Source organism: Erpetoichthys calabaricus, chromosome 6, assembly GCF_900747795.2.
Source record: "Erpetoichthys calabaricus chromosome 6, fErpCal1.3, whole genome shotgun sequence".
NCBI lineage: Eukaryota > Metazoa > Chordata > Cladistia > Polypteriformes > Polypteridae > Erpetoichthys > Erpetoichthys calabaricus.
The window spans coordinates 191,326,678-191,349,294 of record NC_041399.2 but is presented as its reverse complement, the minus strand read 5'-3'; the positions used below and the strand labels follow the sequence as shown (position 1 = coordinate 191,349,294).

At 39.6% G+C, this 22,617-nt stretch overlaps 1 protein-coding gene across 2 annotated transcripts in view; it reads right to left on the bottom strand.

Annotated features, from left to right (window-relative positions):
- Positions 1-22,037, bottom strand: part of zbtb47b (zinc finger and BTB domain containing 47b) — a 148,812-nt gene extending 126,775 nt beyond the window's left edge. The window contains exon 1 of one of the 2 annotated variants that reach the window (XM_028804194.2): positions 21,759-22,037. In XM_028804194.2, coding sequence (XP_028660027.1) covers positions 21,759-21,761 — 3 coding nt within the window. In that variant the 5' untranslated portion in view covers positions 21,762-22,037. Of the gene's footprint in view, positions 1-21,359; positions 21,716-21,758 lie in introns of those variants that run through there. The other variant, XM_028804195.2, reaches the window with a different exon arrangement.
- Positions 22,038-22,617: the final 580 nt, after the last annotated feature.

The following is a 22,617-nucleotide window of genomic DNA, read 5'->3' as shown; positions in this document are numbered from 1 at the left end:
TGAAGTAGGTTTGTCACATCACAAGAAAAGATGCTCACAATAAAATGAACTAATGCTCAGAAGGCCAGTAAAATGAGATGAAGAGGGTGTTGAATTCCTACCATTTAGGGAGTTTTCATATTTTCAGAGGAACAGATTAAAATACTCACTTGGATCAAATACTATATATATTTTAATCAGAACATTCTAGGAACTGGCAGTACACTATTAAGGTATGCAGTTTTGCATATTTCATAATCTCTATTCCAAATGAGAGTTTTTGTAACGAGATACTTTGACTAGATAGCAGAGTTGTTAAACACATTCTAACAAATAATTAGCTTATCTATATACTGTATATAGGAGTTAAATTATACTGCTGTCATAAAGGATATTACTAAATCCAGAAGATCTTTGAAACGATAAACAGGTTGTTAAGCACTGTAACATCCTAACAGATGGCTTCCTTACATCAAAGAGTTAAAATTATACTCCAGGCATACAGATCTTTTTATTTCTTTACAGTTCCAGCAAGGGAAACATAAAAATGATGGACATAATCATTAAAGTTAAGGAAATTGCAACTGAAAGAAATACTCTTTGAAGTACTTCTACTGGGTCAAAAATAGGTACGAGATGTAACTAGTATGTACTTTACATAACATTCACGTTTTGAAAATGTACTTCCACAAAGGTTCATTCTTTACACTTTTTGCCTCAAGATCAATCCAAGGTGGCAATGATACCACCTAAGTAACTGCAACGAAAGTATTGTATATTATATGGGTGAGAACCGATCATTAATTTGTACATTATACAATTCTTTATTCAAATGGAGATACCAAGAAAATGTTTTACAGCCCCTGCTTTTTTTCTTTTCTATTCTCTTTTATGTATTTTATTTTTTAATTTGTCATTGCTGATATATGACTGCAGTTCCTCTGTTGGCAGGGTGTCCTTATGAAGGTCAAGGTCAACTTTTTTTTAAATAATGAATGGGAAATTCATCTGGACATCAATGATATAAAGAAGGAACTTGTCACTGATTCAGAGATGGGGCTGAAATGGCAAACAAGTGACTTACTTAGTGGCCAAGTCACATAACCAGCCTCGTTCCAATGAGGAGAGGAATATGAAAACAATTGTACTATTGTTAATTACTGGTAAGGAGCCTTGGAATGGCATTCATTATAGAAAGGTGCTTTCTAAAATATGAAGCTGAATGGGTGTTTGTGAGTGTGTTTGTCCAGTAATCAAATCTACCACTGTTGAACTTCTCTCTGCCAAATTGTGCACTGATTCCCCATTTTAAAGAGGAAGATGAAAAGCGGTGTTTTGTTCCAATACTTAGGGGGTGCCACAACCCAGGGCAGCACCAGGTACCCCTACCTGTTTTTGTCTGGTATGCAAATGTGTAAAGAATACCAGAGAAACAAAACTGAATAAGTGTTTGTGTGTGTTTGCAAGTCCACAACAATGAACTGATCTCCACCACATTTTGCACAGATTCCCTATTTATATAACAGAATACTACAGGCTATGTTTCCTACTGAAATTTACTTGGTGCCCCTATCGTGGGCAGCAACAAGTACCCCCCCAGCAGGTATGGTGTTCAACCAGCCAAGGCGGGCACATGTCACTCATCTTTTTTAGATCAATACATTGGCTCCCTGTAGCAGAGCATATTAAGTTCAAGTTCTTGAGGTTTTCCTGCAGAGTACTCAATGGGTCAGCATCTTTGTATATGGAGACATGTGTATGATATCTTTAAGGGAAAAAAAAAAACTTACTGTATGTATTTGTATCCTTGCCTGTTTAACTAAGATATTCTGTAACATCTGCATCCAGGATAGATACCGAGGTAATGATAAGATAATGACAAATCGATACTTTTTATTTTGTTCTTTATAATCTGAATTGCCCATGGGATTAATAAAGTTAATCTAATCTAATAATAGTTTACTGATAAGAAGTCAGATTCAATGATCCAGATATTTGCCAATGACTTTTAATTTGTTTAACTATTTTGTAAAACCCAAAATCCTTTCTGTAACAGTCACAGAGAGAAAGACTCTTTGTATAGATTAACAGACCGTTAAACAATAACACATCCTAACCGATAGTTTCCTTATCTATATTTGCACATCAAAGAGTTAAATTTTACTGGTATCACACAGGACACACTGCTGAAGCAGTGACAGAAACTCTGTTTATAAACCCATTTCACTATTCAAGGACACATCTTAACAAAAGGTTTCTTCATCTACATTTGTACATTAGATAGTTCAATTATATTGCTGTCACACAGGATATACTCCTGAACAACGGTTCTTTATTTACAACTTTCTAATTATATGCTTTTAAATTCCGCATTTGTAAATTACTATTGAGGGAAACTCCTTTTTTCTTAAAAAAATTTGACTTCTTCCCAACAGCTTTGGTCCAGGGCAGATCAAGTATAAGGGAACAAGGTCTATTGCAATCATGAAAAATCAGAGTAGCAGATTTTGCATTAAAAGCATATTTACTGAATGCCTTGATTTTCCCAACTGGTTGCCAGAGTAGTTGCTGGCTGGGGTGCAGAAAAAACAGACTTTTTCATTTTAGTTATCAGGTTGGCAGTGTATATGGCCAAGAGTTTACCTTTAAGACGAAATTTTTTATCTGATTCCTACCACCAAGACAATTCCAGGATATGAGATGTATACCAAAATTTGTTGTCACTGACATGCATTATGAAAACTAACCACACATTCCCAACAAAGCACCCACTGTTCAATCAGCAGTGACTTATTAATTACAGCATCATCCTGATCAACATTATATTGGTCTAGCATATCAGAAATAATCTTGAAATAAAAGGCAAATTTTTTTACTGCATTATTGGCAAATACTGGTCCTTGAAAGCAGTAATTTACTGTACAAAAAATACTGAAATGCTAGTACTGTACCGTTTTAAAAATTAGGCTTTTGGTACTTAATCCTTTTTCAGTTCCAGTATACCACACAACCCTACTTGGGATGCGAGACAGAAAGTGAAAGCCTTGAGGTCATATTGTGCATCTAAACATGCACAACATGCAATATCTAGAAAGAGCAACTAGGTCGCTAACGAAAGAGGCAAAATGATCATGCAAACAAAACAAGAACAGCAAAACAAGAAACAACGTCAAAGGCAAAAAGGAGTTCAATGGACTGTAATGCAACCTGACACTAGGGCCTACTTGTTTGAAAGCTAAGATAAGAATTGCTTTTAGAAAATTTTTATCCAACCCAGGGATGAGAAATGTTAAAACCGCTGCCACACTTATACTGTTAGGTCCTATCTTGTATCACATTGCATGAACAAGATGGAAAGTAAAAAATTAAACTTTCTCAAAATAAATTGAAACAATGAGAAAACCTTCAAAACAGAATATGCATAATATAAAAAAACAAAAGAGCTCAAAATATACATATAAACTACATGAATAACTACACAATGCAATCAGAATAATAGTTTCTCACTACAGAAGCCATGGTAAAGAAACCAACAACAACTCAAAATTAAGATGAGCACATTTTTCCAATAAGAGGGTCCCAGAGAGTCAGAGCTTATCCCAGCATGTTCAGGTACAAGGCACAGGCCAGCCTGGGACAAGGCACCAGTCTATCGCATGATACAGTCATGTACAGATCTAGTCTAGATAAATTAATCTAACAAACACATCCTCAGGAAGTGATAGGAAACATGAGTATGTACTGAAAACTACAAAGTAAACTGGAACTTAACCTGCTTTTTGAACCTTGAACAAGAAGTGTTAATCAAGGACACACAGTCTCTGGACAGTTACATTATCATCCATTACATTTCAAACCAAGTTTGTCCAATTAAGAATCACTTGTATGCAACACAGAAAAGAACCCTGGCAAAGCAACCCAGTGTCAAGACACCTTCATGTACAAACCCACACTCACGGATACCAGAGCAGCCAAATCCTTAGATACACATCTGTCTTGTTACATTATGTGCAACCAGAGCCAGTCCCAGTGTGGGGCTTCAAAGCTGGAATCAACTCCAGATTAGTGATGAGTGAAACCCAAAGCGTTCACTTCCTTGTGATTTTGGCAAAATCACGGAAATGTCCAGGAAATTCAATGAATTTCACAAAACGCATGAAGTCAATGTGGAAGAAGGAACCAAACTAGTTTTGAGTAAATTAAAAATTTTTAACTGTCTTTAAAGTGTCCCAGAGGGCTACGAAAGCATCTACCATCTATACTGGACCAATTACTCTGGCCAAAAATGTGATCTGAGCTGTGAGGCAGCAGTGAGAACAACTGAAACATCTTACGTTAATCAACAAAAGATGCAGACGGAATGACAACCACAAACAAAATCCAAAAAGTGACCAGGAACAATCAAGGAGTACAAAATATATACGTCATTGCGCTCACAGAGTTCCAATCTTGAGACACACATTGGTCACACCATGAAGTGGCAGTAGGGGGCTTGGCTCCTTCCATTTTTCATAGCTGCAGGCAGAGCAGAAGTATCTATTTTGTTTCCGCTGTATCTGTACAGCTGCTTTGCACTTTTTTCTTCTATCAAGAAGACAGAAACGCCTTGTAAATACAGTAATCCCTCGCTATATCACGCTTCGAGTTTCGCGGCTTCACTCTATCGCGGACTTTATATGTAAGCATATTTAAATATATATCGCAGATTTTTCACTGGTTCATGGGTTTCAGTGGACATTGGGTCTTTTAATTTCTGGTACATGCTTCCTCAGTTGGTTTGCCCAATTGATTTCATACAAGGGATGCTATTGGCGGGTGGCTAAGAAACTACCCAATCAGAGCACATATTTCGTTTTGAATAAAACTCAAATATATTGTGAGCAGGGGGGCTGTTCGCACCCCTAGAGGATACAGACGCTCCTCAAAAAACGCTGAAAAACTACCTTCATGTTGCTCCTTTCCTTGCTGGGCTTATTTGTGGCTGCTTTGTCGAGCGATATGCTTCCTGCACGGTGCTTTGCATACTTAAAAGCCCGAACAGCACCTATTGATTTTTGATTGTTTGCTTTTCTCTCTCTCTTTCTGACATTCTCTGCTCCTGACGCGCAGTCCTTTGATAAGGAAGATATGTTTGCATTCTTTTAATTGTGAGACGGAACTGTCATCTCTGTCTTGTCATGGAGCACGTTTAAACTTTTGAAAAAGAGACAAATGTTTGTTTGCAGTGTTTGAATAACGTTCCTGTCTCTACAACCTCCTGTGTTTCTGTGCAAATCTGTGACCCAAACGTGACAATATAAAAATAACCATATAAACATATGGTTTTTACTTTGTGGATTTTCACCTTTCACGGGGGGTTCTGGAATGCAACCCCTCGATCGAGGAGGGATCCCTGTAATAATAAATCTTAGGCCTGTGTAGGCTAAAGCCAGCCTATGGAGTTGAGGGGTCAGGCTTCCAGGAGAAATCCATGTTTGTAAATGTTTTGAAGGCCTACACACTCTTCACTACAGGAGTGCACTCAATACCATAAAAGTGCCTATCCATCACAAAGCACACTAAGCGTACACATGCACACTCACTCATACTGGGCTCATTCAGACTTAGCCACTATCATATCTGCACTTCTTTGGGATGTGAATGGAAAAACAGAAAATCATACATAGACATGAAGAGTATAAACTGCACACAGGCAGTGACTGGGCAAAGATTTGGAACCAGGACCCTGAAGCTGTGAGACAGCAGGGCTAATATAAGTTTAAAATCAACAAACAAGTACAAAAAAGAAATTCTGCCAGGACACTGAGAAACCAAACAAAACTCTCAAAAAACAAGACCAGAAAAACTGCCAAAGCACAATGAACATAAAAACATCATCTTTTAGCAAACGTTTACATTGTTATTGTTATTATCATTATTATTAACAATTAATGATAATTACTAATCATTTCTTGTACATCTGTTTAATGTGGTTTTCATTATAGCAAACCAATTTCAACAGATTTAGTTATACTTAATTAGCTGCTTGGCAAAGAAATTGCTACAGCAGACAAACAAAAGGCATTTAATGTTAAAGCTACAGGAGTACAAAGCAGGCATGGAAATAGCAACAGCCACAATATGAAGCACACAAGCCATATTTAGCAGCAGATTTGTGAATTTCAAAAGACAGCTCTGAGGAAAGGACAAAGTGAGGAAAACAAAGCAGATAATGTTAAATACACAGTGCATGTATCTTACAAATATACACAGTATGCTGAAGAGAAAAAAATACATATACATTTTTCTGTTTAATTTTAGCTACGTAAGCTATGCAAGACACGTTTTGATATTAACAATATTTCAGATAAAACTTCACAACTGTTCAACTTCATAAAAATTAAAAACAGTAACCCCACAAACTAAATGGATTTTTAGTGTGTTGTTTTATTTTTTAATTGTGTTGTCACAGTGTATATATTAAGCCAACATCATCATCCACCTTGAAGAATCTCATGTCTGGATTATAACATTTAAAATTGGGGGGGAGGGTGTTAAGGTTATGTGGTTTGGCTTATAATGGTGCAATGGTCTTTTAGGTATCCCTGACAGACAGAAAAGCATTTGCCAAATGTGAGCTGAGCAGCAGTGATAACCACAGTACCACCACCATGCCTTAAACAACAAATGACACAGGCGGAATGATAACCACAAACAAAATACAAGAAATGGCCACAAACTAGCTATGAGCAAAAAAAAAAAAAAATATCATTGAACTCTCTGAGTTCCAATCTTTGGCTGTGCCATAAATGGCAGTGCAGGACTGGCTCGTCCTGTTGGTTGAAGTCGCAGCTCCAGGAGGAGCTGGAACATCTTGTTTGTTTTCAATCTGTGTAGATGCTTTGCCATTTTTCTTCCATCAAGGAGACAGAAACACCATGTAAATAGTAACAAATCTTTATTATTATTATTCCACAGTGTCGTGTTTTCTGACTTGGGGGGGGGGGGGGTATTCCTTTAAGGCTTGTTTTGACTCAGAGCTGTGGCATGTGGCTAATTATGCATGCATTTGGCTGGCATACAAAATTAGCCATATGGTGCAGTGGCGAGTGAGTGAGCACACTGGGATAAGTGTTATATATTCAGCGGCAGTACTTTAATAAAATTTTAATTATGGTCAGTTAATGTACGCCTCAAATTAAAATACTGCAAGATTAAAAAAAAAACAAACACAAAAAAACACCACATGCAGGGTGTAATGACAGCACACATGCACAAAGCAGATGTAAAATGTGAGGTGAAGTACACTTAAAGTACGCATGTGTGAAAGTTCTGTGTATGGCTGCAGTGATGTCACACTGGCCTGGCAAAGCATCATGGGGTGCTTGGAAAAAAATGTTTGGTGAACTAGGTCACTGGTGAACACAGCATATTTGTTGTGAAAAATGTTTTGACAATTTTTTACAATCAATTATTCAAAGCACTAGTGAGGCCTCACCTGGAACTTTGTGTATAACAGCACTAAGGCAAGTTAAGAGTAAATTGACTGATTCTAGGATCATGATATATGAGCTTTAAGGAATAATTTAGAAAGCAGCATCTTTTAGTTTACTTCTCAACTTGAACTCTGGTTACTTAAAGTGTTCAAATTAGTACAGCAGATTGTAGTTAACATTTGAAAATGGATTCCTTAATAAGAACACAGGTGGAACATAGGTGGAAGTTGGTTTAAGAATAATTTTGCACAAATGTGGGAAGGTTTTACCTACCCTAAGAAAGGCACAGATATATAGAATAAATTACCAAATAGGGTGGCATTACTAGAAGTATTTTGTCCACCTTCAAATCTCAGCTTGATATTTAAAGAAATTATTTGAATAGGGATTGATAAACTATGGTGGACTGAATAGCTCATTTTTGTGAGAAGTTGTCCTTACGTTAAGCCAAAATTGCCATTTGCTTTTTGTTTTTGATTTGATATCCTTTCCCCTTCTTTGTGACCTTTCTGGGAGTTAGAGTACAGGGTCAGCCATTGTACAGCAGCCCTGGAACAATTTTTCAGGTTATGGTCCTTAATCAAGGGCCCAATGGAGTAGGATCTCTTTCTGGCAGTAATGGGACTTCAAATGGCAACCTTCCAGATACTAGCACAGATCCCTAGCCAGACAGCCACCACTCCGCCCACTGGCATTTCTGAATACAATGTTAAAAATGTAAAGCTGTTTATTTAACCTGTTATGCTGCATAATAATTGCATACAAAGAGAATCCAAGACCTATCATAGACACAGTAACAGGTGTGCTCTGCAACCTACCATATGAAGCTAGGATGGGAAGCATTGTTCATCAAGTATAATTGGACTACCAATGACAAGTTTATAATGGGACTAACCTGCAGCTAGCATGGTACAAACTGGGTGCTGTATCATCATATTAGGTTTCATTTCATGTTGACCTTTAAATTGAGTTCAAGGGATTGTTCTAGTTTAACTGGTTTTGTGGTTTCACAACACCTTCCAATACCAAATAACTCTACACTAACAGACAAATAAGTTGCATAATAAGTTACAAAAAATACAAAATCACTCCAATACCTCAAACTAAGTTGCAACTTTAGCCACTAAAAACAGAAGACAGTGGGTATTACAGAAATTAACATTCACATTTTATTACCCTTAAGAGTTTGAAAATGAAATTATCCAAGACCCTTTTGATAATCAAATCAAATTTATAGCAGATGACAAAAGTCACATCACAACACAAATAAGAAATATGCCAGAAGTGGACGTTGCTTTACAAAGTGTTTTGCTGGGCTTACTCATTAGATGGGGATTGAATGATTCAGTCCCATAAATACATTCTGAAAGTGAGGCTGCATACTTTTACAAGAAATACTTATTTTTTTAGTGATATGCGTTGTAAAGTATTCTTACTGATGTAATAAAGCTACTCTATAAATATCCCAATGTACTATATGGCCAAAGGTATGTGCACACCTCTCCAAATTATACAGTTCAGGTGTTTCAGGCATATAAAAATCAAGCACATGGCCATGCAGTCTCCATTGACAAACACTGGCAGTAGAATTGGTTTCACTAAAGAGCTCAGTGATGTTAAACGTGGCGCTGTCATAAGGTGCTACCTTGGCCACACATTAGTTGATACATTCATTTTTTGCTCTGCTAGATCTGCTCTAGTCAACTGCACGTGCTATTACTTTGAAGTGGAAGCATCAACAGTTCATCCATGAAATGGAAGACCATGCAAACTCACAGAGTGAGGCTGCCAAGTGCTAAAGCACGTAGTAAGTAAAAATCACCTTTCATCTGTTGCATCCCTCACAAAAAAAATCCAAACTACCTCTGGAAGCACCATCAAACTGCACTGGGAGCTTAATGAAATGGGTTTCCATGGCCAGAAAGCTGCACACAACCCTAGCAACCATATGTACAATGCTAAGTGTCAAGAACAATAGTCTACTCTTGAATGACATCAAGACAAAGAAGTTGATGGTGGACTTTGGCAGAAAGCATCAGAGGCACTACAATCTCTTCAGTATTAACAGCACTGAAGTGGAGAGGGTAGACCTTAACCCCACTGAAGACCGTTTGAATGAATTGGATTGCTGATTGCATGCCAGGTCTTCTTATCCAAAATTAGTACCTGACTTTACAAAATGCTCTTTTGGCTAAATGGTAGCAATATCCCACAGACACACTCAAAAATTTTGTGGAATTCTTTCCATGAAGACTGGAGGTTGGTAGGGCTGCAAAAGGGGTTGCCAGCTTCTTATCAATGCCAGTGATGGTCAGGTATCCACAAAATTATGTACACCCACATTCTGAATAAGCAATTATAATTGAAACTTAATCTTCTTCTTTCGGCTGCTCCCATTAATATATAATGGATATGAGACCTCAGCAACATATTTAAAAAGACAACAATGAGCAATGATACAAGCTGGAAATATGCAACCAAAAATCACAATATGAACATGTGCAACATCAAAAAATAGAAGAACTGCAATTTTAGCTTTTTATAGTCACTTAAACGAGACAGAAACTTAAGATGGTCCACCTGGAAGTGCTGCAAGCGCAATAAACATCAAACACAAGCATCTACCAAAGCCTCTTTTACAGAGCAAGTGAACCATTCCAACACTGTATCAATGACATATGAAGCATTAATGAAAGCTGGTTAATGGTAAATCATGCACAATTTTTCGGGAAATTTTCTTCGCACAGAGATCTCCAATTATGTCGAACAAGCTACTGACTAGAGATGTTAAAAAAAATACAAAAAAGTAATGTCTTTGGGTGGAGAATCTGTTGTTTGAAGTGATGACTAAGAAAATTTTATCTTGTGTTCACGGAGAGCAGAGATGATAAACTTTCTGATATAATGGGCTCAAACTGGCACCAGTGGGGACCAATGCTGAACAACAGCACACAATATTAAAATGTTCATGAAATAACCTCAAGTTACTCATGTAACATAAACCACATGTCAAGTATCCAGTCAGATGCTTGTAATACCCAGCATACATGTACTTTTTGCTAAAATATTGTTAAATATTTAATATTAAATTAACATTATTTATTAGTCAAGAGTCCTGTCTTCACATTTACTTGAATGTGCTTCATTTATTTAAAAATATTTTGATCACTATACATCATGATATATTGAAGTTCTGTGTTCTTCTATCTTAAGTACTCTATCAACAGTATTGTCTATATTGTTATTATAGCACTTGCATTTTAAAAAAGTATTTAAAAATATACACAAAATAAGGCATCACCACAAAATGGGTGCAATTTGTCTATGGTAACATACATTTTGGGTCTGGTTTTAACTATAATTCTAAACAAACCGCTAATCTAAACAGTGCCGACCTCATTATGTCTACAAAGCCATTATTGGCACTTCCAATGTTTAGAAAACATAAAACAGTAAATGATCTCACATACCATTTAAGAAGCCACAAGCACTGCCTGCAATGACAAGTTCAACAAGGTAGATATACAAATACTGTGTACCCAAAGAGTCAAGAGTGAAAAATTGGAATTAACAATCAACCTGACAGCTTGAGTCTGGGGAACCAACTATTGTCAGTTGAAAACGGATTGCTGCCCTATTACATCAAAAAATGATCGGCTATTAAATAAAATGTTATAAAGTAGTATTACATTGAGAAAAGAATGCCTTAGTATAAAACGGTATAGCTTACGAATTTAAAAAAGCTTAACAATGAAGCCAACACTCTAAAATCCTTATAGTCCCGCACATATAAGACTGACGTGACACTAAACTACAGGGTGACACAAAAAAAGTAGCTCAGTGCATTGTAAGGAGCTCTGCCCCTTTATTTCTCTCATCTGTGAGCTTGCTGAAGAAAAGACAGGCCATATTCATTGGAGAATCACATTTTGATTGTGGAGCAGTATGTTCATGCAGGATTCATACAACAATATCATATTGCAAGTGCTCCTGCAAAACACACAGTATGAAACAGTGGCATACCCCTGGTTCTGTGAGCAATACACTGAAATTAGAAAGCCCTTCCTAAGAAGACACTACAGATTGCATAGAAAGAATTCCTCAACAAATCCATAATCACAACAGATGGGTGTGCCCACAAAAGTTATGTCAGAATCTACTCCATGATTTGCAAACTACTTCTTTGTCTGTCACCCAATACCATGAACATTTACAAACACTTTACATGTACACAGTATACATAATCATAACTCTTACTTCACTCCTTAAGTAAATCCATCCATCCATTTTCCTAACCCACTTATCAAAAGCAGAGTTGTGGGGCAGCTGGAGCCCATCCCAGCAATCATCAGGCACAAGGATGAAACAATGCCAGAACAGGTTATTAGCCCATCATAGGGTAAACAGCCACACGTCACATGCCAATCTGGAAGTTCTAATCCAACAAACCTGTCTTTGGGGTGAAACCAGATGACCAGTGATTTATGAATTGGAAAGTACTATACAATAACTCAAACATTTTTGCAATAATTTTTTTCAAACAAAGGAGGCTTTCTACGAATTTTAATATTGGTTATAAAAAAAAAACAAAACATATTGCTGCCTGGGAAATCTCAAAGTCACACATAAACCACACAACATGGAAAAAGCGCATTTCACAGCCTTCTGTCCTTCTATTCATCCATCCACCCAAATCACTCTGATTTGACTGGTTGTGGAAGCAATAAGCAAGAGACAAATTCAGCAAAAACCTGCTTCCAGTGGTAGCGTTTAACATATTTGGCCAATTTTATTTTTTTTTTTGTAAATACTAGGGGGCTTTGCCCCCTGCTCGCTTCGCTCGCCGAACCCCGTATTTGGTTTTCCAGATACACACTTTTAAGATTTTTTTTCTTTGAATTGTTGCTATTTCATTAGTTTCACTTTTATTTCAGAACTTCTGTAAAAACAATATTTGTAATCTTGCGAGTCCCAATATGCTGAATCTTTTTAATGAGGTCAGGATAGGATTCTCTGTTTGGAATTTCAGCATAGACAAAATGATATACATCAGGCATGTCAAACTCACTACCATTGGTGGGCTGCTTCGACTGCCATACGTGCATCAGCGGGCTGCACTGTAACAAATACTATTATACAAAGTTACTGTAGCTTTCTTTCCAATACTGAAAAGTTTAAAGAAAAGCAATTTATTTCCATACAATCTCCGTACAACAGCGTACAATTAGAGTCTTAGTCTCTTAGCTAGGTCCTTATATTACTATATTATATTCATTGCTTATATAGGAGTCTTACAGTGTGAGATCTATTTCTTTTGTCCCGACACTTGGCATCTCTTGTTAGTAACCAGTTCGTCAATATCAGGCTTGAAATCTTGTGCAGCTACAACTTTTATGAGGGATGAAAGGTGCTCGACGGTAAGTCTTGAGTGATGTGGGGTTTTGGTAGCTTTAATTAACGAAAACAATTGCTCATAAAGGTAAGTGCTTCCGCACATAGGCAATATTCTCGATGCCAACTGAAGGATCTACACATACGAGGATGGCAGGTAAGCATACAAGCCTGGCACACCAACTTCGTTGAATTTTGCCTTCAGAATAGAATCTGACTGCAGTTCAATCAATTCCATTTGGATATTCTCAGGCGCATTCTCAATGTTGTAAGAGTATGGTGACGTAAACAGCGGAAAGTCCTGTTCGTGTGAACGAAAACGCTCACTGAATTCATTGCTCAGTAATGCAAGTTGGAAAACAAATCCTCCAAAAATCTAATTTTACTTTACTAAGTTTACTTCAAAGTTTATATTGTAAAATAAGCTGATATGCAAAAAGCCCCCTGACCTACACTAATTTTACAAACTCAAAATCACAAAAATTTGTTAATAAACAACTCACCAACTTCTCGCATCCACTTCAGATCTTCAGCTGTAGTCTGCACTAACTGTTCGTTACAATACTAGCACAAAATTACATAAAACTAGAGCAAAAAAACATGAAAATATGCGAGCTATTACTACACGTGATGGTCAGTTCTTCCCAGTGGCCAGTCTCAGCAGCACAGCCAGTAGTGGCTCTAGGCTCGTGGCGGCCCTGGGCAGAGAAAGAATTGGTGGACCTTCGCCCGTCCATTGCGGACACTGCATAGCCGGCTCGTGCTCATGACACGCTTCTATATGCGCGTGTCCGTAACTTGAAAACCAAGTGGCGGCCCATGATATTCTCATTACGGCAGAACGTTATAATACTACATATAGCTTACTGCTCTGACTCGAGTGATATTAGTAAATACAGCGTACTAATTAACAAGAAACTTAATGTTTTTCGGCCACATTGCCGTCAGCTGTGTCGTTATTTTCTCTTTCTGTTTTATATTCAATATATATTGGCGTGGCAGCCCTGTGCAGGTGCACAGTTTGCACATGCCTAAGGCCGCCCCTGCTGCCAGGCTGCTGCAGCCTAGCACTTCAGCTGCGATGTCGCGGCTCATTAACTTTGGACAAGGCTCGTTGCTATACTAACAGATGACGTTTCCGGTACCATAATGCCATGGGAAAATGAGCTTTTGTCAGAAGGCAGAAGTAAGAAAAGTCAGTAAGTAACGCCAAAGATGAAGAATGATTCAATCACAAACGATAGTAATCATTTTGTACAAGTTTAGTGCTAACTAGGATCTGTCATGCGGGCTGCACAGATTTCTGTTGCAGGCTGCAAGCGGCCCGGGGGCCGCGTGTTTGACATGCCTGATCTACATCATTAGCAGTTAATAATTTTTTTTTTTTACAAAGTAAAAAAGTAAGTAGAGTTCTGCATTGGACTCCTGTCTGTAAAGTCGTGCTATTTTTCTCTCACAGTTCCAAAAGTACATGGGTTTACCAAGGTGATACCCCAGCTTTTGTCTAGTTTTTGTACAAGGGCTAGACAGAACGTTTTTGACTCCTGGGGAAAATTTAGGTTTTTAAATAAGCAGACAGATAAATATATATACATTAACAAAGTAACCAATAAATGCATGTGCAGTAATCTCCGTTTTTGAAATTCTCAAGATTCTTTATTTGTCACATGCATAGTTATACAGGACAGCACGCAGTGAAATGCATCCTGATCCGCTTATCAAAAACTGTGCAAAGTTAGAAGAATATCAGTTAGATTAACAAAAAGTCATAGATCGAAAGATAACAGTATAGTAGAACATAATAAATAAGTAAAATTATGTGAATAAAGTAGAATTAAGTGTTAAGGTGCAATAGTGTAGTAATTATTGTGCAAAACCAAAGTTAGACTGGTGCATAGTTAAATGAAGAAGTTTGTTTGTTTGTGCTACTGCGATCTTTACTTTTTTATATTTTCTAATTTTCCTACTTTAATATCCTTTAACTTTCTCCACATGTGTATAGCGCCAACGTTTTTTTTTTTTGAGCCTTTCTAATTTCCCTGGTTTCATAGTCTCTAACCTGCTCTGCATGTGTTTTTCCAATTCCACTTGTTCCGGGCTGATAATTACTTTCCTTATTTTCTGAATTTGCATCTCGATTATTCTTTTTTGCTCTATTTTCTGTCCAACGCATTTGTGTCTCTTTTCTCCGCGCTTTTCTTTCTTCTTCGTTTAATCGTCGACGTTTCATTTCTACCGTATTGACCTTATACACTTTATATGCACTGAGAGCCCTGGAGCTGTGTGTGCTGCATGACTGCATTTACACTACTGATTTGTTTTTTTTTGATATTGCTTGTAAGTAGGGTGTGTCTTGCATGGCTCTCGTTCTATGTTCCCGTGAGACGCACCGTGGCAGGTCTCTTTCATCTCGCGGGTCTTTAAATTATCTTCCGAGAAGATCACGTATCGTAGACTATCAGGACAGGGGACAGGATTTCTTTTCATAATAGATAGAAAACAAGGGGGCTCCGCCCCCTGCTCGCTTCGCTCGCCTACCCCCGGCGTTTTGAACCCGTGCCCACTGGGCAGCCACATGTCAGGATGACGCAAGTTTAATACGGAGCGCTCGCCCGTGTCACTCTGGGGCTCTCCACTGTTAATACGGAGCCTCCTCCGCAGGATTATGCGGTGCATAGTGGAGTACTGCGGACCCCGTAGTGTTTCCCGTTTCAGTTTGTATTTCGGTCATTCGAGCTCTTGTTTTTGAAGCTTTTGAATTCCGGTCTTCATTATCTGTAACCTGTTGTCCATGTGTTTGGCCAACTCGTTTAACCTGTTTATGACGTTTTACTTTGCTTTCCACTGGAGGCAGTCTAACTTGACCCTTTTCACAACAACGTGTAAATTCATTACTTGTATTGCCAGTTGTTTCATTAATCCCAATGAATTTTCATGAATAGTGGACTCATTATTGAACGCGTTGTCAGCCAACTGGCGGAATCGTTTAACAGGTGTGTGTCGTTGATGTCTTTGACGTTTATCTTTTGCTTGTGCCGTTTGAGAGGCGCGTCGTTGTATGTCCAGTATTTGGGATGTGTTGTTTTGGAGTTGTAATCGCTTTGCTTGTGTTGTGTGAGAAGCCTGTTGTAGTCGCCGGCGTTCATTGTTTTTATTGAGCCTGTCCCGTTTTTGTATCTTGGTCAGTCGAGCTCTCTCTTTTTGGAGCCTTGCCTGCTTGTTTTACGGCATTTCAGATGCGTGTTGTAGACGTCTGCGTTCATTTATTTTGTCCCGTCGCTCCCGTTTTTGTATCTCTGTGATTCGAGCTCTTTCCTTTTGAACCCGTGCCTGCTTGGCCTCAGCACTTTGAGACGCGCGCTGCATGCGTCTACGTTCATTGTGTCTGTCCATCTGGGCTCGTTTCTGTAACTGTGTTAGCTGAGCTTTGCGTTTTTGGAGCCAAGACATTTTTTCTTACGTGGTTTCAGAAGCACGTTGTAGGTGCCGACGTTTATTGTTTTTTTTCATGCGGGTTCGTGTTTGTGGTCCCGTTACTCGAGCCGTATCATTTTGTACCCGTGATCGTGAATTCATGACTTGTTTGTTCTTTATCGTTAGTAATATGGATAAGTAATAAGGAGGATCGCACTCACTGTTAATATGGAGCCTTTTCTGTGGTTGTACGGTTAATAGTGCATCTCTGTAATGAGATTCACCTATGCTGTATAGTTTGAACGTGTTCAGATGACGTATGTTTAATACGGACAGTTCGTTTCTTCGTATTATTACCCATCAGGTGTCGCGCCTGTATATGTATTGTAGTCCAGTCTGTTGTTGTTTATGTATGACGTCTTTTGTCGGCGTGCGTTTTTTTAGAAGTGCGTGGAATGTGCTATCTCGGGCTCGATGGGTGACCGTGTGTGGAGTCCGTAGTCTGTCCCGTTTCACTTTGGGGCGTGTGTCTGACTCCTCTGTTTTGTGTGATATGGGTGCGTTGCCTCATTTCTTATTTCTGTTAGTGGAGGGGTGCTTTGTGTCTCATTTCTTATTTATGTTAGTGTGTGAAATCCGTAGTCTGTCCCGTCTCGTGTGCTATGGGCTTTGTGTGGCGCTTGCGTCTGACTCCTTGTTTTTGTGTGCTAGGGGCGCGTTGCCTCATTTTTTATTTCTGTTAGTGGAGGGGGGGCTTTGTGTGTCGTGGGTCTGAATCCTCCTTGTTGTGTACGTCCCGTTTCGTGTGCTATGTCCGTAGTCTGTCCCGTTTTTTGTGCAATGGGCTTTGTGTGGCGCTCGCGTCTGACTCCTTTTTTTTTTTGTGTGCTAGGGGCGCGTTGCCTCATTTCTTATTTCTGTTAGTGGAGAGGGGCTTTGTGTGTCGTGGGTCTGAATCCTCTTTTTTGTGCGCGTCCCGTTTCGTGTGCTATGGGCTTCGTGTGGCGCTGTGTGCCATTGGTTTGTGTGGCGCCTGCGTCTGACTCCTTTTTTTTGTGTGCTATGGGCGCGGCGCCTCATTTCTTATTTTCCGTTGGTTGGAGGGGGGCTTTGTGTGGCGCCTGTGCACTACGTCTTTTGCGTCCACGGCCCACGTCCCTGCGTCCATATCCGGTTTACCATTCTCGTTTAGTAATATGGATGTTATGTGTGCAATTTGTATGCATTTTTAACGTACATTAAAAAACATTAGCAATACGTTGGATTATTATAATAATAATAATAATGTTTTATTTATGTAGCACCTTTCATACACTCAAGGACACTTAACAACTCAATACACACATTAACAAGACAGTAGAAATTACATACACGAAAAAAATAGATAGATAGATAGTCGCCTTCTGCGCACGTTCGAAGCCGAATGTACAGTCGCCTTCTGCGCAGCTGTCCAAAAAACCTTACGAGACTGACATCCAACCCCAACATCGTGGCAGGCGGTGGATTTACGGCCGCAAAACTTCAAAGAGAAAGGCGACTTCGATTAAAGCTCTAGAGGCCTAAAAGGCGATTTTGACTACAGCTCGAGGCCTAATTACGCATTCTGATTCAATTACGCATTCATTCAATACACCTATATCAGGTTTGTGGTGCTTATACTTATTACTATTCCATATTGTACTGGAACATTCATCATTCAATATTATACTATAGGCCTGGAAAATTCATCAACTAACAGTACAAGCCTGTACAGTAATGAGTAAAGCGGACTACAATCATTACAAAACAACTTCTTCGTTACTTATCATTTGTTCTTCATACACAGCTGACACAAACTCGTGCCCGTTTCATCTTACGTTGTCGAAAAGGGCTCTTTGTCTAGTATACAATAAAGTGCCACACAAACACAAAACTCCCCCAAAGTTCAGGCTTCTCACACAATGCCTTTCTTCAGGCCGCCTCCTTTCCACTCCTCCGGAGCTCCATCCTTCTCCGCTCCCGAATCAAGCCACTGAACGGAGGGAGGCGGCCCCTTTTATAATCACCCGGATGTGCTCCAAGTGCCTCCCGATAATCTTCCGCCAGCACTCCCCAGTGTGAAGGAAGAACCAGCTGCACATCCGGAAGCACTCCGGGTATCCCTGGTCATCTTCCCCCCAGCACTTCCGGGTGTGGTGGAAGTGCTGAGGACCAGGGCTTTCCAGGCATCGGGACGCCCCCTGGTGGTGACCACGGGCCCCTATAGGGTTGAGCTTCCAAGCTCAGTTCCCGTGGTCCCCAAAGCCACCAAGGCGGTCGCCCCCTTGTGGTCTGGAGGAGGCGTAATCCCTCCTCTGGTCCTTCCAGGCATCCCGGCTGGGCGCCACCCCCAGCCGCTTGCCACAATAGATACTTTATTAATACCAAGGGGAAATAATACTCATTGAAAAGATGTGTTTTTAACAGAAGTTTGAAATTAATAAAAGATTTTTCCTCGCAAAAGCTGAGAGGGAGAGAATTCCAAATTTTAGGGGCTATCCACTCTGAAAGCTCTGCCACCCATAGTTACTAACCTGTATTTAGGTACAGTGAGTAACTTAGCGCCCGATGATCGTAATGCACGGGCAGGAGTGTAAGAAAGCAGCAGCTCTGACAGATAATGAGGGGCTAACCCATGAAGGGTTTTAAAGGTGAGAAGAATAATTTTATATTTGATTCTTGAAGAAACTGGTAACCAATGTAAATCATAGAGGACAGGAGTGATGTGAGCAGCACAATTCTGAACATATTGTAATCTATTGATATATTTAGTCGGGAGGCCATGAAACAAAGCATTGGAATAGTCCAGACAGGTAGTGATGAAAGCGTGAATGAGTGTTTCAGTATCTTTCACGCTGAGGAAAGAATGCAGATGAGCAATGTTGCGAAGATGAAGAAAGGCTCTCTGTACTATTGAGCTAATGTATGATTGAAAATTAAGAAGCTGATCAAAGATGACACCCAAATTACGGACTGATGCTGAGGGTTGAACCAGGATCCCATCAATGTCAATTTTTAGCCCACAAAGGGTAGAGAGGACAGATTTGGTACCAACTAATAAGATCTCTTTTTTATCAGGATTGAGTTGTAAAAAATAATCTTTAAATGATGCAATAAATCAACAAGCATTAATTTGCAAAGCCATTTTTTCCACAAAGGGGTTACCTGATAACACAAAGTTATAGGGTAGGAACCTGTCCTAGAAGGGATGCTAGCCCATCTACAATAAAAACACACACATACATGTACTAGGGCCAACTGAGAAACCTCTGTTCAACTAACCTACACGTCGTCGGAATATGGGAGGAATTTGGTGCACTTGGAGGAAATCAACATAGACAGCTTCATGCAGGGAGTACTTGAGATGTAGACAGTTGTGTCCTTACTACAAGGCAATTTACCAGAAATAATTACATTTAGAAGTTGTCATGGCTTTCAGATTGAAAATAATAAAAGAAGCCTGCTTTTCCAACTCTGTCGTTATTTTCGAGGTGCCATTCTTGTCTCATGTCCAGTTTTATACTGCCTGTCCTTGGAGGTGACTCAGCATGCTGCTTAAACCTTTACTTCTCCTTCTCAGAAGTCTCACATTCATCTTTTTTCTTTTAATCATGTCCCCAAAACCAAATTGACCAATCAGATTGCTCTGTGGGACCGGACACAGGTGCACACAGACCTTAGCATTTTATTAAATAGCAGAAAGATATATATAGTAAATAGAAATGGCAACAAATGCATTACAGGAAACAGGTAAATTGTAGGGTAGTCAAATAAAATAATGCATCACGGACATGAACATACATATTTAAAAGAAAAAGAAAATGTGAAAATAAATACAGAGCACCAAAAGCCTGTCCATATCAGGTTACAAATATAGAGAAAAATCTTTTGGAAGTTTAACAAAGGCTTAGTAAAATGGAAATATCCCTAGGCTTGAAATCTCCATGTGTGCAAATTTTGCAGAAACCTTTAAATGGGATCAAGCCGTTATTTTCACATTTTACTTTCCTGTTAAATACGTATGTCATATCGATTTTGTATTCTTGAATTTGACTACCTCACAACTGATTTGCGTTCCAGTTATGCAAGTATTGTCATTACAACTTATATTTGCATATATATTTTATTGTTTTTGCATCGTTACATCTATTAAATGATTTAAACTATTTCACTCGTTTATTAGTGTTCACTTGATGTACACGACTCCCATGTTTGTGTAATTTTACTCTAATGCATGAATGTGATTTATTCACGATAGTAAATCCTGCTTATACTTGTCACTGCCAGTAAGTTTTTATTACAAGCAGCTCTTTCATTGTTCTGAGGGATTATTCCTACTTTCCCAATGCTGTCAGGATTGGCTTCTGTCACTGCAACAATAAACTGCACATCAAATAATAGGGTTCACCGTTCTGACAATATTATTTTTCAGAAAATGTCATTTTCATTATAAAAGGCAATTCTAAATACCGAATTTACCCCATTTGAAAGATGTTTCTATTTTTTTTTTTCTTTCAGAAAAACTTTTACTCGCACCTCTGAATGATAAGCACTTCTCGCACAGATCGCACCCTAATAAAAATACTAAACTATCAAATAACACACGACTTTCTACGCAAACCCCGCCATGGAATGGTTTATTACTACAGCCCCAATGCCTACAATTATATAGCGCCTTACACAGTGCTTATTTAACGGACGAAACCGGTTCGGCATAGCGGCCTGCCAGGTTCACAGTGGCGTCACAAGTGACGAGAAGGCGAACGGTATTAACAACTAACCAAAAACAATAAAAAAACAAGAATCGAGTGACCCGCAGGACGGAGCGCCAATGTGAGACCCGAGAGGAAGCGACTCGAACACCTGACGTGCTCGTAAACTTTCACGCGCTTCCCGGAGGAGACTGCGCAGCGAAGGCCGCTCAGCCAGTCGTCGCCTCCACTCGCGGCGCTGCATCCCTGACTCGCGTATTTCAAACTGTCCGCCACATGATATATTTTTTTCCCTTTTCCCCCGTCAGATAGTCCCCCGACACCCCGCAGCAACAGTGGCACCTGGGCTCTCCGGATGGAGTTTGCATACCTGCGGTCGGCAGCGACCTCGGCACCATCCGCGTCGGAAGGAATTTAACTCCTTCGTGGCACGACCCACGCCACTCGAGCGCCTGCTTTTTTTTCGTTCGGATTCTTCTTGTGTTGACTTCGGGGTTTTTTTTTTGGACGTTTTACAAGTAGAAATTTGCAAACTGCAAACTTCATAATGCTTATGCAAAGCCGCCCACCTCAAATCCCTCTCTCCCTGCTGCTACTACTCCTCCTCCTCCTCCTACTCCTCCCCGCTGCTGGCATCCTCCTTCGGGATTCAGGTAAGTTGCCGAGGCCCGACTCGCCCCCCGGGTGCTGCCTGCAAGAGAGCAAAAAGCCACAAACATCCACCGAGGGCTGGCACGAGAAATAGAAATAGAAATATGCAGCGCTTTACCATTTTGATCCAAGGTGTCCTGGAGTAAATGAGTCCCGCTTCTCATCCTTTCGCTCGCGACCGTGATTCTCCATGAAAAAGGCTCGTGCTCTGTATTGTTACATTTCTTCTGGTTCTCTTTCCTTCCTTGTTATATGATTGTTAATTTTGCATCGCCTTTACATCTGTCTTTTTTTCGCCATGTTAGCGTTTAGGAAAAGGCAAAAATGCAGAGACTGCCTTTGCAGAAGGGACCGGTGATTGGAGCGCAGGGATCATATGGGGTTTGTGTCTGGCGCTTTAAAGGGACAGGGATGTTATATTCCAGGGAGCCGTGCGGAGTGGGCAGTGCCAGGCCTTGGTGCCACACAGCCTTACTGTCCGAGCTCCGGTTAACCCTACCTATCCTGGAACGGGTAGCATTGCAGGGATTCCAGAGCCGTCCTTGTTGTTTTAAGGCGCCTTGCGGTTTTTTAAAATAACTAATTTAGTTTAGTTCCCTTTTTATTGCACCGAATCAAAGTGAAAACGACGCTTAGCCGTGCAGGTTTTAGTAAGAAAAAGTGTGTGCAGTGCCAGTGCTCAGTTTTAACGAAGAAGATGCGACAGTTACAGTATAGAAAGGTTTATACTGTACATCTGGCTTTCCTCTCATCTCCTTTTCACATATCATTATAAGTATGGCATAGCACAGGTAATAAAACAGTGACAAGGAATAAAGCAGCAATATTTTTATACATATATCAATTAATTCAGCCCTTTTCTGTCCATCCATTCATTTCACATACTTAATGTGTCCTGTTCTGGGCATGGTGACTGGATCCTACCCAGTCAGCATTGGGCATATGGGAAGAACAAACCCTGGATGGAATGCCAATGC